General features: G+C 43.7%; 1 protein-coding gene across 2 annotated transcripts in view; it reads left to right on the forward strand.

Annotated features, from left to right (window-relative positions):
* The window catches only part of LOC144731194 (contactin-2-like), a 361,376-nt gene that overhangs the window by 85,191 nt on the left and 258,749 nt on the right, over positions 1 to 17,436 (forward strand). For both annotated transcript variants that reach the window (XM_078612167.1, XM_078612166.1), the window contains exons 3-4: positions 8,752 to 8,916; positions 15,765 to 15,891. In XM_078612167.1, coding sequence (XP_078468293.1) covers positions 8,752 to 8,916; positions 15,765 to 15,891 — 292 coding nt within the window. The remainder of the gene's footprint in view (positions 1 to 8,751; positions 8,917 to 15,764; positions 15,892 to 17,436) is intronic.

Genomic DNA, 17,436 nt, shown 5'->3' on the forward strand with positions numbered 1-17,436 from the left:
ATAACGAACTCGACTAAAAGAAGTTCACTGCAAAAAGGGTCTCATGCACGGAGGGGTAAGGAGTGACTTGACTGTCACATTTCATTGGCAGGTCTAGTTTGCATTCTCACTCTCTTACTTTTGTACTTCTATGCGAATGACAGCAGAACAAATCACTATTCTGTTATCAAAACGCTGCTACCATTAGAACCCACACATCCTGGCAAGGAGAAGCGGCTTCTCAATGAGCCAGCACGCCCTTTTCGTAGTCCTGAGATTCATCTTCATGCAGCAAGCGCACATGTTCAGGCCACACACATTCTCCGTGTCTGTCACTATTTGTTTTACTCGATGTGTTCGTGTCTCTCTTTTTCTGGTAGATAGATCTTCTTCCACCGTCTGCACAGGGCCCACGTAGTTTTACAAAGCAAAACAAGTCATAGAATGTTTGAGTGAAACCGTATATTATGGGGTACATTTTGTAGAAAATTTTGACTTGGACATTTTTTTATAAGATAAAAAAGTCATAGGCAGACAAGAAGCAGATTGTCTTGAGTCCAGACTTATATAGGGGTATGTAGTTGACAGCGCACGTGGCTGATAGGAGGGCCGTCCAGATTAGGGAGGCAGCAGGGAACAAGGAGCAACTGAGCAAAGGTTGACTGGGAGTTCCCACAGAAGGCCTCGGTTTGCCGGAGCGGAGATTACATGAGGAGGAGGAGGAGAGTGAGGTGAGAATGGAGCGGTCCAGCCTGCCACGGTCGTGGTAAAGGCAGCGAGCATATACGTGGGATCATAGCAGTGCAGCACAGCATCAGATTTGCCAAACTACCCTCTGCTGTCCACAACATAGCCCCGCAGCCTTTAAAACATGTTATGCATGCTGTTCACACATCAAACCACCAAGCTAAACCCCACTTTGTTTCTAATATCTTAAGAGATGTTTGAATGCTGAGTGATGTGGTCAGATGTTGGAATATTCCCACTGGTGGTAAAATGCTAAAACTCAGCAAGGCACAGGGAGGATCTTCACTACTTTTTTGAGTCGGAGGTCACACTTGTGTGACCTCTCTTTGTGGGTAATATCAATTAGGGATCCAGCGCACAACATATACAAATGCATCTGATTTCGTTCCAACATTTAGATGTGACAGTAAAAACGTAGTGCAGTTTTAAAATGAAGGTGAAGTGTTCATGTATGAGATTTGCTTTTGACTAAATCACGCTGAATGTGCCTGATCGCATTGGATCTCAAAAGCTCAGCAGGTTGTGCCTGGGTAGCGCCTGATTTGGTGATCAACTACATACCAGGAGGATTGAATCTTTCCATCCTATCTTTTGAGTGTTGTCCCCTCATGTATGTAGGGTTTTTCCACGTACTCCAGTTTTCCTCCCACAAGCCAAACCACTCATTCAGAGGATTGGTCAAATATCCGATTGCAGGGCTCTCCAGACGACGACTCTTGATACACCTCAAGACTTTTCTCAATAGATGACTATTGACGAATGTGTTGAGTTTTCTTGAGACTCGAGTGAACTTTCCCAAGGAATGAATTGACGTCATTATATTGTATGCAATCTGCCAAAGTGGAGCAGTGAATCGTGGTTAGGCCAGATGTCATACTGATTGGACTCAAAATCGGAAGGTTGTAGATTCAAATCCGGGTCGGAGAGCAGCACTACTTCCTTCATGTTGGCTAAACAGCATGAGTAGGACATTCGCTGTGATGGTTCTCTGTAGGGACTGCCTTCTGCCATAAAAATCTGTGATTTCCACCACTGGTTCAGGGCTGCCAACATAAATAAGCATCCTCCGTTTAAATATTGGAGCACTTTTACTTTGACCGTTTTTACTGATACGCACGCACCATGTAAGAAGATACAAGCCAACCTGGAAATGTACTGTACACTGGGGTGCTGGATTCCGAGTAAACAGCCTTGGAAGGTTTTCTGTTGTGTCTCGAGTTGAGTTGTGTACCTAAAATCAATTGCCATTTCCAATGTTTCACCAAAAGACTTTCAACAGCTTATTGGTGGAGTTCCCTGGGGATGATTTACGTAAAATGCAGCTGCTGTTGGATTTCGGTTTATGTAACACAATTTGTATTTAGAAAGCATCTGCATATGGCTGGTCCCAAGGTGCCCTACTTGGCTATGTGCATAATGTTCGGAGCATGTGTTCCCATTACCCTGGCTGCCCGTGGGACCCTGTGATTCAATTTGAGTTGTTGGTCTCACAACTCCAGGTTCACCGTGGATTCCTTCGTGACATTTCCTAAAATTCAGACTGGCCCGCTTCCAGCGACTATTGATCAGGTGTCGGCTGTGACAGTAACCTCGTGCTATTATAGAGGTTCACAGAGGTGGCACCCCCAGATTTAGTTACACCTTAAGTGATTCAGCTAAAATCAATGCCAGACAGAACATTCAAAGCTAATTTAAAATAAGCATTCTCTGCGCTATGTTTGTAAGCTCTCGTTGACAAGTTTTGTATTTAGCTGATAAAGATGACTGTGTACATCTGTTTACCAATAGCTAGCACTCTAGCGGTGGATAGTTCCTGCCACAATATATATTTTTCGGAAAGTTCCTACTCAAATGTCAGCTGTGCACGTCAGGGCGAGCAAATGTGTCGTGGAACAAGCGTGCAGACATCGCCCGTCACGGCGCAGCACTTGGAGTGCACTGCACGACCTGCCACTGCGGACATTGCAGCAGCAATAAGATATAATGGGAATTCTCATAAACTATCATGTTGGCCAGCGGCTGTGTGGTTTGTAATATAAAAACACATGCAGAGGCAACCGGGAGACGCGCAGGTCACGGCGCTCAGTTGGTAGCGCTCAACACTTGTACTTGAATCTGGGTTCCAGCCACCCGTCATAGAATTGAGTTCTCAGGTTTAGCAAGTTAATAACAAAATGAATACAACTTATAACATGCACATATTTCCTGATTTAGGTGAAACTTATTAAAAACAATATTCTACATCAGTGTAAAAACTCATTGTACGTTATTTTAAGCATTGTGGGTAATACATTAAATAAGGTAATATTCATTCTTCTGTCTTTTGGTTGAATGTGCGAGTAGAAAATGGGTAAAAGGTGCAGAGCCAGTGCTTAGCAACCATCACTAGAATTACAATAATTACCGAGCAATGTTGAAGCTGTCGGCATAGCTGAGAGCTGAATTCAGCAGTCACTAGGCACTAATATCTACAGTATCAAGGGTGCCTAGCACGGTCCTTCATATTGTCTTGCAACTAGAAATATTAACCCTATAAGCAGGTCAGATATAAAAATAAATTACATCTAACCTGGAACGTAATATTGTGATGAAAGTGAAGTGTAAGTACTGCATAAATAGTTGAAAGTTCACCGCTTCTACAGTAAAACAGTTCAATGTTGGAGTCCCTATCTATTGGACAAATGACAGCATCATTTCAGATCACACTAAATTGCCTTGGGTGGCAGTAATGAGATGGGGAAAGAGTTCCAGACACAATTGCATCTCAGAGGAAATAAGTTTTTAGTAAATGTGGGTGCCAAGGTATGGAGGCAGATTTTGTGACAGGATTAATTTCAATGACAGCAGAAAGACATTTTCTTACAAAATTACAGTTTGCTCTGAGCACATGGCACTGCTGAAATTTTAGATAAAATCTCAATTATCAAGGTTTACTTGGCAGAAAAATTGTTACATTGGGAATTGAAGAGACATGTATCCATTTCCAATCGGCACTTGTTTAAATATGTGGGTAGTGGTGGCGCAGTAGACGGCTCACTGTGCGACCATCCAGGCAAACAGTTCAATTCCTCAGCGGCAAGTGGTATCTGAACCTGCTCTGGGTCTTCCCGAGGTCAACCACCTCTGAAACAAGCACATCGTGAGTCGGCCGAGCCTCATGGCCATACCCACCCCCCGTGTAAAATACCAGTCTTATAGGACCTTTAATTATTGAAAATGTATAATTCGCTTAGTTCCATTAAAATTTCCATAACTCAAGGTGGCCGGTTGGCTCAGAGGTCAGAGCACTGAACTGGCATAGCTGAGCTCCTGAGTTTGAAGCTAGGCAGCCAACCGTGACTAAACCGGGTTATCTCGTGCTGTGTGATCATTGTCTTCACCCGGTCGATTAAAGAGATTTCAGAAGTACGTCTGTGCAATATTTTGTGGACTGTTCTCTAACATGAGGTGATACAGTGCTCTGCCAGATTTTTTTTAGTAAATTCGGCGTCTTACTACTGATGCTAGATACAATGGATTGAAGGATTGAGACAACCGAGAGGTAGTTTTCTATCAAAAGCTAAATGTGGCGCATTCAGCATTGAATGGTTTTAAAATACAAAAATTATTTAAAAATACTTTTTTTAAACACGCTTTAATGAAATGTACTGTCCTAGCTGCCCCTCCCCCTGCCCCCTTCCCCCATCGCCCCTCCCCTCCTTCCACATCCCCCGCCCCTGGGCGTGGCTCCCCGAGGCTTGCCGTGACGTAAGGGACCGTGGTGATTTACAGGCAACGTGAGTCGAGCGTCGACAATTAGAGCCGTAAAAAAGATTGTTTAAAAATACATATTTTTAATTTTCAATGATAGAATATAGTATTGTCATCAGTATGACATAAGTATTCCAAGTTTGCAGTCGATACGACATTGGGAAGAGGGTTGAAATTGAGTTACAAGATTTGAGGATACAACAGTCGGGAATGAGTTAAATAAAAGCGTGTAAAATGTAAAAAAAAATTCGATTTAAATATACGCTCCAAGCTTGGTGGTGTTTCATTTTTCACCTGAGGACGGCTGCTTGCGTTGTGGCCGAAACGTCGTGAGAATTATTTTATTATGTTTTATTTTTATTATTGTATTACTTCCCTTCTATGTGACTTTACCGAAAGAACCAAGAAAATGTAAAAAAAATCTATATATTTTTTTAATGATAGAATATAGTATTGTCATCAGTATGACATACCTATACCAAGTTTGCATTGGGAAGTGGGTAAAAATTGAGTTAGAAGATTTTTTGAGGATACGACAACAGACGGAGTGAGTTAAATATAAGCGTGTAATAATAAAATACAAATCAGCTTCTTCCAGCATTGTTTTAGCCATGGTTCAGTGGTTTAGTGATTTGGTGCTTTGAGTGGCAGATTTGTGCCAGAAAAGGTGCCACATGTGTAATCAAAATTAACTTGACTTGACTCTATTTGATCGATTTGGCGTGGAAATACTCAACTGTTAATGGAAACCCAATAAGTAACTGGACACCTAATGATAGCCACAATTTTACACTGCACACACCGACACGTGTTTGCATAGTTTCCTATATTTAACATTGTTACTCATTCACAACGTAACAGCCACCTTACTCTGCTGCAGGTATTTCTTGGTTAGAGAGAAGCATGTCATGTCATTGGGCTCTTGCCTGGTCTGACATCAAAGTTATTGATAGCTCGATTCATTATTTAATATATTGAGCAGATACCCTTTGAAAACAGGGCTCCTTCTAGATTTGAACTTTTCGTGACTGCAAGGGTCCATACTTTTTGTTTTTTTCGGTAAAGTCACGTAGGTAAAAAACGAAATAAATTAAAATGAAAACAACTAAATTAGATCACGACGTTTTGGGCGCAACACAAGCATCCGTCGTGATTTAATTTCACAGTGCTCCTGCCGATTCTGTGCCGCCACATTCTCTCGGAGCCAGCTTGCCCACTCTACCATAGCCGGCAGCATTAAATACTTGCCATCCCGCCTTTCGTTTGTACGTCAGTGGAAGCCTCATACTGCATGCACAGGGCTCCAACAGCTGTCAATTTGGTTGTAGACTTGGCAGGTGGACAGCGCTACGGGTGTCATTCCTGCCGTACCATTTTGTATGAATACCTCCTACGCTGTACAGTGATCATATTGTGCAGGTTATTGTACCATCACCTACAGTTCTATGAGGATGCTGCCACAGTGGTGTGATGGTTAGCATAGCTGGGATTGCAACCCAGAGGTTGCCAGTTGGAATCCATGTTCTGGAGCAACCATTAAAACAATGGTGCAGGTTTCTCAAATCAACCCACCGCCGTCCAAGCAGCGGTATACATGGGTGCGTTTGCGATTTTCATCTGCTTATTTTCATGGTTTGTATATTTTACTGCGCAGGCTCTACTGACAAGTGTGCATTTGAAACGTGTGAACTGTTCACGAGTTTACTTCTGGCAGCCAACTCTGTGCCATCACCATGTGATATTTTGTCACATTGTGATGGCTATGCCTATTCATAGCTATAGCAGCTTCAAATATACAAGCCGTGGATCGTGTCATTTCCACGTCAATAGAAGGTGAGCTCAAGATATGTTGAAAAGAGGATATATTGTCGCACAGATAGAGATGTGTATGTGGCAGAAGGATTCAATGCATCTGTGGGAGCCCTGAGCCAACGCTGCTGTAGGCCCTGGATCATTTCTAGGCAGTGTTCGCAGCCAAATTTTCGCCGAATCTGCTTTAATAATCACAGCAGTGTGCTTTTTTAACCAGCAATGCCTCAATGAGTTTAAATACATTTTCAGAAGGAGCTTGTTTTTTTATGTTTGGTCAATAGCTGCTAAAAAGTGTTTGGAGAAGATCACAGGTGCAGGGTATCACGCTTCAAAGTCCACACGGGCCGGTGGGAAAACCACTTCTCATACGCTACCTGGCCCCCTCACTATTTGACGTCACCTTTTGGTTTTCCACTAAATTAGGCCGAACAGCTTTCGTAACTAAAGTGAATAAACACTTAACTTGAATGTGGCGGAACACAATGTACGATTGCGAAGTAAGGTTGCTACAAGATGCGTGGTAACTAATGGAGTAGCTTGCAATGCAAGGTGTTCCAGAGCTGTTGCTTGGCTAAATGAGAGGCAATGCTGGCAAGGAGTTCCAGAAGGACTTTGCTTCATCATTTCACTGGCATTGTCCAAACATCACGATGCTGAAATATTACCTAGAAATTACTCAATTGTGGGAGTCTTAAGACTCAGCGAGGCTATCCTGGCTAAACATTAGTCATCCACTAACTGCTTAGTTGTTTCCTACATTAACATTAGTTTAGTTGTTTCTTACATTAACATTAGTTGTTTCCTACATTAGCTGCCCTGCCCATGCTGCTGACATACTTGGGCTACGCCCATCTCTAAACCTTTATACACAGTTTGCCTTTAGAGGCTAACCCCCCTTTTTATTATAATTATTCCACGCTTTTATTTAATTCACTCTGTTGTTGTTGTCGTATCCTCAAATCTTGTAACTAAATTTTAACACACTTCCCAATGTGGCATCGACTGCAAACTTGGTATACTTATGTCATACTGATGACAATACTATATTCTATCATTAAAATTAAAAATATATATTTGTAAACATTTTACACGCTTTTATTTAACTCACTCTGTTGTCGTATCCTAAAATCTTGTAACTAAATTTCAACCATCTTCCCAATGTGCTATAGACTGCAAAGTTGGTTTACTTATGTCATATTGATGACAATACTATATTCTATCATTAAAAATAAAAAAATAAAAATTTAAACATTCTTTATTATATGTTATGTTTCGGCTTGGGTCTAATTGTCCACGCTCAACTGACGTTGGCTGTAATTGACCACGGCCCCTTACGTTGTGGCAAGCCTCGGGGCCACTTCCTGGAGTCGTGGAGTTCTGCCATTACTCGTACGGTACATTTCATTAAAGCGTGTTTAAAAAAAAAGTTTTTTTAAAAAATATTGCTTATTCCTGATGACGACCACTTGTGTTGCGATCGAAACGTCGTGGTTTTTATTTTTATTTGATGTTATTCAGGTTAGAATCAGGCTACAGTCTACATTATAGACTGCCAGTAGACTCACCCAGCTTAATAACCAAGCTACAGTCTACATTAGTGTTTTTTTTATTCACTTAATTTTTTATTATTATTTTTCTATATACGTGACTTCACCGAAATAACCAAATAACAATAATACGTAATTTTAACTTAGATATATAAAGTTAGAATATAATTATTATTCCACGGTTGCACATGGCGATATGTTCAGACGCTAACTGCCAATGTTGAGGTCTGCTCTCCCAAACCGAGAGGGCTTTAGGAGAGAGTTTGAGTCGTTTTTCTCTTCCTCTGTTGAAGGAGCGCAGACTCCAGTGGTTTACTGTTGGGTCCATAGTTAATGGTGTTCTTCAATGTACATGTATAGTAACATGGATGTCATCATCAATGTACATGTAGAGTGACATGGATGTCTTCTTCAATGTACATGTAGAGTGACATGGATGTCTTCTTCAATGTACATGTAGAGTGACATGGATGTCTTCAATATACATGTAGAGTGACATGGATGTCTTCATCAACGTACATGTGGAGTAACATGGATGTCTTCATCAATATACATGTAGAGTAACATGGATGTCTTCAATGTACATATAGAGTAACATGGATGTCTTCAATCTACATGTAGAGTAACATGGATGTCTTCATCAATGTACATGTAGCGTAACATGGATGTCTTCAATACACATGTAGAGTAACATGGATGTCTTCTTCAGTGTACATGTAGAGTGACATGGATGTCTTCAATGTACATGTAGAGTAACATGGATGTCTTAATCAATGCACATGTAGAGTAACATGGATGTTTTTATCAATCTACATGTAGAGTAACATGGATGTCTTTATCAATCTACATGTAGAGTAACATGGATGTCTTCATCAATGTACATGTAGAGTAACATGGATGTCTTCTTCCCCGGCAGTGAGAGTGGCAGGGGAGAGTGCCGCTGGGCACAGTCGGCGCGTGCATCGCAACCACCAAGCCAGCCACTCGGCGTCCCACCACTCGCACCCCCACGGGCATCGCGCCTCTCGGCCACAGCAACACCACTCCTCTCCCTGCGACAACGGCACGGGACACCCCACCGGTGAGAGGGCCCACCCTCCCACGCACGCACAGGGACAGAACGCAACGCGGCCAGCAACTAAGAGCACGGTCGCGTTTATAAGAATGTTATAAGGACGTGAGAGAAGGGACTAAGGGAGGGAATTCTAAAGTGGAGCAGTGCAAAGGTAGAGGCTGAAACCCAAATTTCACGCGATGGGTTTTTTGTGCAATCATTTATTTTATGTTTATGTACGTATGTGTATCTGTATGTGTGTATGTATGTGTGTCTTTTGTATGTATGTGTATATCTATGCATGTGTATGGGGAGCGGTAGTGTAGTGGTTAGCGCGCTACGCTTAACCGGTCATGAGTCTCCCCTAGGTCGACTCAGCCTCAAATGAGTACCAGGTGTGGTGTGTAAACATCACCACTGGGGAGACAAAGGCGGCCGGGCGTGGTGTTGGCCGTGCTGGCTTTTAGAGTTGCTCGCTAACAGCACTTGCCCCAACACTCTGGTCAGGCTATACAGGGGATCTTTGTCTTTGTATGTTTCTATAAAGTGCATGTATGTGTATGTGTGTGTATCTGTATGTATGTGCGACAGCGATGTCCTCTGGCTCCCACATTATTTAACATCTTTTTCGACCACGTAGTTCGTGAAGCCTTTGATAGCTGTACCAGACGAATTTACATCTATTACAGATACAATGTGAGGCTGATTGATGCCCGGATGCGGTCAAGGGATGGCTCCCTATTGGTCAACCACGTTATGTATGCCGGTGATCTGGTAATTGACGCTCACTCAGAGGAGGAGTTGGAGGCGCTGTTGCTGAAACTGGAGCGTGCCACTAAGAGGTGGGGCCTTACCATCAGCACCACCAAAACTAAGCACCATCGGGCACTCCACCCCCACAACTCCCAATTGGTGATGGGGCAGTTGCAGAGAGAATGGAGAGTTTCCCATACCTGGGCAGTGTGCTCATGACCGGCTCCGGTTTGACAGCAGAGGTCTCACTCAAAATCAGTTGAGCGGCACTATCTTTTCGTCGGTTGCGTAACGCTGTGTGGAAGCTACCTGGTCTGTCGCGCCACAGGAAGCTTAAAGTTTTCTCGGCCATGGTCATTCCCTCCCTTCTCTATGCTTGAGAAACATGAACCCCCCCTAATGGAGCATCTTCGCCGATTGGAAACATTTAGGCTGTCCTGCCTACGATCCATCCTGGGTTTAACCAGGCTGGATTGTGTGAGGAGCTCACAAATCCTTGAAAGATCTGGGCAAAGTCCCATCGGTGAGCTCCTCCGGCAGGCAAGGCTGCATTGGCTGGGTCATGTAGCCCGCATGCCCAGTCACCGCATGCCTAAACAGCTTTTGTTCAGCAGGATAGAGGGGGCTGAACTGGCGCGGCATGGGCTAGAGAAGAGATGGAGTGATGTGGTACAGGAGGATGTGGAGTTGAGTGGACTTGCCAATGACTGGTACCAGCGGTGTCAAGATCGGCCTCTGTGGAGGAGGCTCGTGAAAGACGCTGCTGGGCAGTTGGAGGCAGTCGCCCTCCAACAACAACGGAGGGCGGAGGAGCAACGCTCACAACAACGAGCGGAGCGCCGGGTGGCTAAAGCACAGCAAGTTGGCACAGTAGGGGCCACAGGTGGTGCATCAGCCAGTCATCTCAGTCATCTCAGTCAGTCAACCCGTGGCACGTGGGTCTGCCCCGTGACCTCCTGCCAGCGGGCGTTCGATACTTCACGTGGCCTCAAGGTGCGCATAGCCTGGCACAAGCGTCATGGTGACGTCACCGCCACTTAGTGGCGAATGGCGGTTGTTGTTGTTGTCTGTATGTCTGTATGTATGTATGTGTAAAAATGCACCTGGCCTGGCACAGGCGCCGTGGTGACATCACCGTCACTTTGTGGCAAATGGTGAGTATTGCTATTGATGTGTATGTATGTGTATGTTCGTATGTTGAACTTCTTTTGCATCGTACGTAGCCAACCATGCTAATTGGAGGTGCGGGGGAAGGATAACAAACTAAACACAAAAAGCAGTTCATTGATGCCCAAGCTGAGACCATCGGCTCACTCACTACACTTGAGAAAGTGGTTAATTCACTGAGGCTGTACGGTTTAAAACTCAGGAGGTCAGAGGTTATGGCTCTGTACTCAGAAAAGTGCAGTGGCTCCCATTGTCAGCTGCCAACTTAGGGTCATGCCAGTATTTATGGAGAAATCTGTAAAAAAGTAATAAATCAAAAACATTTATTCCACGTAACTGTACGAAAGGTTAAAACAAAGGAAATGTATATTGTTTGGGTCTTTCGGTAAAGCCATGTAGATAGAAAAATTATAAAAAATATCACGATGTTTCGATCGCAACACAAGCAGTCATCATCAGGTGAAAAATATATATAATAAGACCCAAAGAATATTAATTCCTGCAGTCACGAAACCTTTAAGTCAAGATAGGAAATGTAAAAAACAGAGAGCAAGACAGGTAATATACAGAGAGTGGGACCCACTTTAATGTGGCTGGAGTTATCAGCAAGTGTGGAAACCCACTCATATTCACGCTTGGTATTTTAGTTCCAAATGTGATTTGAATTGGTGCCACAATTCCAAATCCAGCACCTAAAATAGAGGGCATGCAGTCATGCTTTGAACAGGGTTTGCGCACACACTCCATGGTGTATGATTGTGTTGGGATCCTGGACAGGCACAGGCATTCTGGCAATCCAGAATGGATATAAAACACATTTTACGAAGAAATATTGGCGGACATTATAGTGCAAATATATGTATTCTTTGTAGACATATACACACATATATACATAAAGGTGAGTGTGAACCGTGCTATGAACCCTGCGACCTATGAACCCTGCGAGTTCAATTTCTGGTGAAGACTAAAACAAAGTTTGGGGAGGCTGTCATCCTGCAGCAGATGGACAGTAATTGATTGAAAAAAGTGTGTCCACTGAAACGATCAAGGGGTGGTACCTATCTTTGTTGGTGGCCCTGTGGCAGAAGTAGTGGAGATTCTTCATTAAAATGACAAGACCAGTCTCTCCTTAAAACAATAACTGTTGTGACTTGATTTTCAGAAAAGTGGTGCGAATTTTATTGTCTTTGGAGAAATGGTGGGCTAAGTCGACCGATGAGAGTGTTTTGTGCCATCTTATACCATACATTCCGTTTACTTCTGAAATTGCAATGTAGAGATCATTAGTGTTGGTCTGATGCAGTAAAGAGGATCTTTTAATGAAGCCCTTTGTGGTATGGACACTGACTCCCAGGGTCATATCGGTGTGGTGAGTAACTCCACTTTTGATAGGGTGAGGAGAGGGGAGCAAGTCCCACTCCAGTCTACCGTGGCACCCGACTAAATTAACAGTCGCTGAAGACCAATGTAGTTATCTCACATGGCACTGAGGTACTTTAAATAGTGAAAGGATTAAGTTTCACAGAAGCCCATTAATTTCTGTCAACAGTTTCCAAATACCATTGTGGAACTATATTCATGGGAATGAGCCATTGTGTGTTTGTGCTTTAGTCTGAAATTCATATTTAAACGCTGCATATTACCTGCAGGTTGTAAAAATGGAAAACATGGTTTTTTTAAATCTATAATAGTCGATGTCTTGCGCAGAGGAGAGCTAATGAAATGTAATGGTCTGTCACCTAGTTAAACAAAATGCATTCAATTTAATTCTAATGGAAAAAACTTGCAGATTTCAGAAAACAACAGTTTTAGCATTCGGCAATAATCTACAACTGCTTTTGACAACCTAAAGTGCAAAATAACGATTGCATAGTGCATGGCTTATAAACGCACACAAGATAACATGGCTGGTGAAACCAACCCCCTTTGTTCACCCACTGCTAATGCTGTCCAAGCCCCAACGATGTAAACACAGCCAGTGCAGCTTTGGTAGTGATTATAGATGAGGGAGGATCAACTTGAATCCTGGAATGGACATGATACCCATTCATTCTTTTGTCTTTGATTATTCCAAAAAATACCAGCAACGGTTGGAAGTTTGAATGTCATCTTCATCATCATCATTATCATCAGCAGCAACCATTGTCAATCCGATGGTGGATGAAGACCTCCCGAAGCCATCCCCACCCCTCACAGTCCCATATTGCAGCGCTCCACCCAGCACCTGCACACAAGTCAAGCTCATGTCTCCATCTCCACGGTGGACGTCCTCTCAGGAACATTCCCTGCTCAGCCACTCTTCTCTCCCACTGGCGATCGTGCCTTTTGGAAACGGGTCTAGGGATGGCGTTTAATGTTTTTGGCAGTCACTCGGGTCATTTAAGCTTAGTGTGTTTTCTCATCGATGTCATGATCCTCATTCTATCGCTCGGTGTAATCCCATGCACACATGTCTCCATTCTTATTTCCTCACTTTTGAGCGTTTTATTCCGTATTCTTTGTCAATGTTCATGTTTCTGATCGAGATGTCAAAGCAGCTAAAACAGATTGATTAAAACATTTTGTTTTTGCACACTTCCCATCTCTACATCGATATTAATTGAATGAACGTCCCCCAGCTGAGCCCGGCGATCACTAAAAAAACGTGGAATGTTCCCCATTGGCTCAGGGCCACCACCAAATGGGAGGAGCAAGACTCCAATGCTTGAGCTGTGAGAATTATCCAAGTGATCCAGACATAAATCTGAACGTAGCTTTCTTCCCAGACATTACTGGTTGGCACTTCTGTTTCAGTGCAAAACGCCAGTAGGATGCTATCAAGCATGAAATGCCAATGGATGATAGGGTTCAATCAGTGCCGGCCCGAGCCTCTTGGGGGCCCTAAGCAGAATTTGATTTGGGGGCCCCCCTCCCACCATCATTTATTCATTCATTCATTAATTCATTTATATCACTTGTTTAAGTTATTTAATTGTAAAAAAAAACGATTCGGGGGCCCCCTGGTGGCCAGGGGGCCCCAAGCAGCCGCTTAGTTCGCTTATGCCTCGGGCCGGCCCTGGGTTCAATAATGGATCATCGTGTGTTTTGTTGTTGTTGATGGATAGAGTCAAACCCAGGATAAACATTTGATTTAAGAAAAAAACATGATCTTTACCTTTGAAAATACAAACATGTTACAACTCACCAAAAAAATTGTCTGGTCTTGTAATAATGCCCATCTTCTGCCTCACACCCCAATAATAATAAATAATGCGATTTACAAAGCACACAATATTTCACGGAAATAAATGACCACGACTCAGAGGTGTGGAGCCACGCTCGTTGCCACTCGAAAGCCAGGCATGTCTCTTGAAAGTCGGTGTGGATTGAGTGGATAGGGATGATGGCCACGTTCCAGACTGAGGGGACTAGCGTGGATAAACAACGCCTAAGCGGTCTCCATGTGTAGAGAGCAGGAACTCGGGAGTTGCGCTGCCGTTGTGGAGGAGGATGAGGAGGAGAGTTCCACTGTGAGCTGTAGCGCTGTGCGACAGCAGCGAGGAGAGATATGGGGGACAGCTGAGAGTAGAGGCACGGTGGTGGCGCAGGCAGGAGGAGGGGGGACCTTGTAGCTGACCCTGCTGGCGATGGTGAAGGGAGGTGAAGGAATCTAACCGAGAGTGATCGGCACCGAGGACAATGATTGTAATTAGTTGCTAATTTATTCAAGAAAGATACATCTCAGTAAAAAGACAAAGTTTAATACCTGGACATGGCTGACACCAGCGGCAGATCACATTTGAACCTGTCCAAGGGCTGCCCTTCACCATCCTGCACTGCCCAACATGAAGTGAAGCAAGCACCAAGACTGCCTGCATGAGAGGAGGCCGTTGTCCGGCAATGGATTGACAGAGGGATCTAAGTCATTATTAGGTAAATATCTCATTCTTAATACCACCCGATTTTAAATGGCTTAGTGCTGCTCTGAGGAAGAGTTCAGAATTCTGCTATGGAGATTGAATAAAATATTCAGAATGGGGGTTTTAAGTCGCATGCCTCTTCATCATTCATAGGAAAATTGCATTAACGTCAGCCTGCCTTTATTACATTTCCACAAAAATATTTTTGGGAGAAAAAGTAACATCCAAGGTGTGTAACACTGCTTTTAATTAAATGATATGGTGTTATTCTGCAGATTGTCGATTCAAAGAATGCATTTGTAGTTTAAAATAAGAACAAACACATTGCAATTACCATTAGAAACATTTATGGGAGCATATATTTATTCCTTTTCACTCCTCACACAGCCGAGCTTGGGCTATGTGCACTCGTCCAATTCCTCACTGAATGTAATGATAAACTGAAAAATAGTCATTCCATTGCCTGCTGCATATAAATCACAAAAGGCTAACATTAACATCCGCATTACAATATTATAAATTAACTCTTGCAATGGTTTGATAAAAAATGAAGTTTGGTGGTCGGGTAGGTTTGTTGTAATCCTGTGCTTTGGAGCCAGGGTTTGTAGATGTGCAGATGCCATTTTGTGTGTGTGTGACTCACAACATGCAGGTCTGTGAGGTGGCCTCCTATGGGCAGTACAGGAACAAGGTTGCTGACCTATTTCTGTCTAACTTTGGTTGTTATCGCTTCATATGTCGGCTTCCTCGCTAGTTGCCTTCTGGAACATTCTGAAAAAGACTATTGAAATCCATTGACCCTGAACTGTCGATATGAAGGCCATGATTATACTACGAGAATGTATTTGTTTTACATGATATAACTACGGTGGTGCAGTGGTTGGTCGCAGTGTTTTGAGCCCGGTGATCTGAGTTCTCGACTAAGACTATGATTCAACTAAGCATTTGGACAAAACTAACACTGCCTGCCCTCATCTAAATGACCTATCCACTGACAGTCACACTTTTACGCTTGTTCTGTCTGTCTCTGTCCCTTGCTCCACCCTGCCATGGCAGACAAGGGCCATCCCCTGGGTCCTGTGTTCCAAGAGCAGCCGGTGGACACGGAGTTTTTCGAGGAGCAGCCCGACAGGACCGTCACGCTGCACTGCTGCGCACGAGCCAACCCGCCCGCCTCTTACAGGTGCCGTCACGGGGCAGCAGCGCCGCCTCACACACACAGCCATGCACGGCACGCGCACGGCGTGCACTACAACGTCAGCAGCTGCCGCTGCTGCTGCCATTCGGCACGAAGTGGTGACGTCAGCACAGAATTTGAGCCGGACTCTGCACTTTGAGGCAATGTGAAGTGTTGAAGGCTCTCCCGCAGGAGGTCATGGGGACAGACCCAGGTGCTATTGTTTGACTCAAGATGACTAATAGATCCACCACCTGCCCTTCCCATTGTGCGAGCTTCTTATGTTTAGTTTTAGTTGCCTGGAACTCCGCTCGTTGTTGTGAGCCCCACCCCTCTGTGCTCCATTATTGCTTGGGGTTAATTGCCTCCAAACTGCCCAGTAGCATCCTCCACGAGCCTCCTCTACAGAGGCCAACCTTGATGCTACTAATCAGTCATCTGCAATTTAATTCATTTCCAAAGCCTCCCATAAACAAATCGGCCCGTTTTGTCTCGAGTCAGTGCCATGTCCATATCGCTCCCTCTGTCTGGCCAATGAGAAGCTGCTTGGGCATGCGCACATAGAATGCATTGGCACATGTGGTGCATGTGAATTGATCAAGTGAGCAAAGATTGTACGTGTGGTCCACAAAAAAGTGCCAGTTAGGTGTGTGTGTTTAAGGCACATGGAAAACGTGGCATAGGGTTAACGCTGTCAAATGTAGAGCGTGAGCTTGAAATATTCCCGTCAATGAAAATAATGTTTCTTGTGTGACCTCACACACATGGGGAAAGAATGTATGGATGGAATATAATCATATTTGTTATCCTGAGATGATTTAATCTGCTATGCACTGTAGTGGATTATTCCAGGTGAAAACACGCATAAATCAAGTTATATTCTGGAGCTTCTCATAAAAATTAAATATTTTCTGTCTTTGGTCGACTGGACTTCTAGTCAAGCTCTTGATCGGTTTCAAACTTCTGGGTCTCATCAGCAGTTAGGCCTAACAGCCTGGTAGCTTTACTGTGTCAGCACAATGTGTTTCAACACTGTTCTGTAGCAACTTCGCAGCCCTCATCAGTGTTCAGGGAATCTCTGTTGCAGCAAGCCTGCTTTTAACAGGAGGTGGCTATGGTCAGTAGATGTGTAAGTCACATGACTAGAATCAGCATGGAAGCCCATTTTACTGTATCACATTTCACCACCCGTAGCACATGGAGACCAACTGTGATCATTAATGCAATCCTTTTTTACGCAGCTAGGATAGATATCAAAATATTTAGACATTGTAGAAATGACACACACAGCTCCGTTGGTGCAGTAGACCAGTTTCCATCAATAGGAACATAAGTTTTACTTCCAGCCTGGACGACTCATCCAATTCTGGGTCAATGCAATCAACACCTGTGCTTGTAGATGCTTGTTTGTGATAATATCAGGCGACGCTGTCCGGTAGAATCTCTTTGATAACCTGCTGATGAGCCTGGGATAGATCAAAACCAATTGCTATTTGCTAACATTGGTTTGCAATGCCTATTAGTGAAAGGAATAATAGTTTTTTTTAAAAT

Source organism: Lampetra planeri, chromosome 38 (genome assembly GCF_965212315.1).
Source record: "Lampetra planeri chromosome 38, kcLamPlan1.2.h2, whole genome shotgun sequence".
Classification (NCBI taxonomy): Eukaryota; Metazoa; Chordata; class Hyperoartia; order Petromyzontiformes; family Petromyzontidae; genus Lampetra; species Lampetra planeri.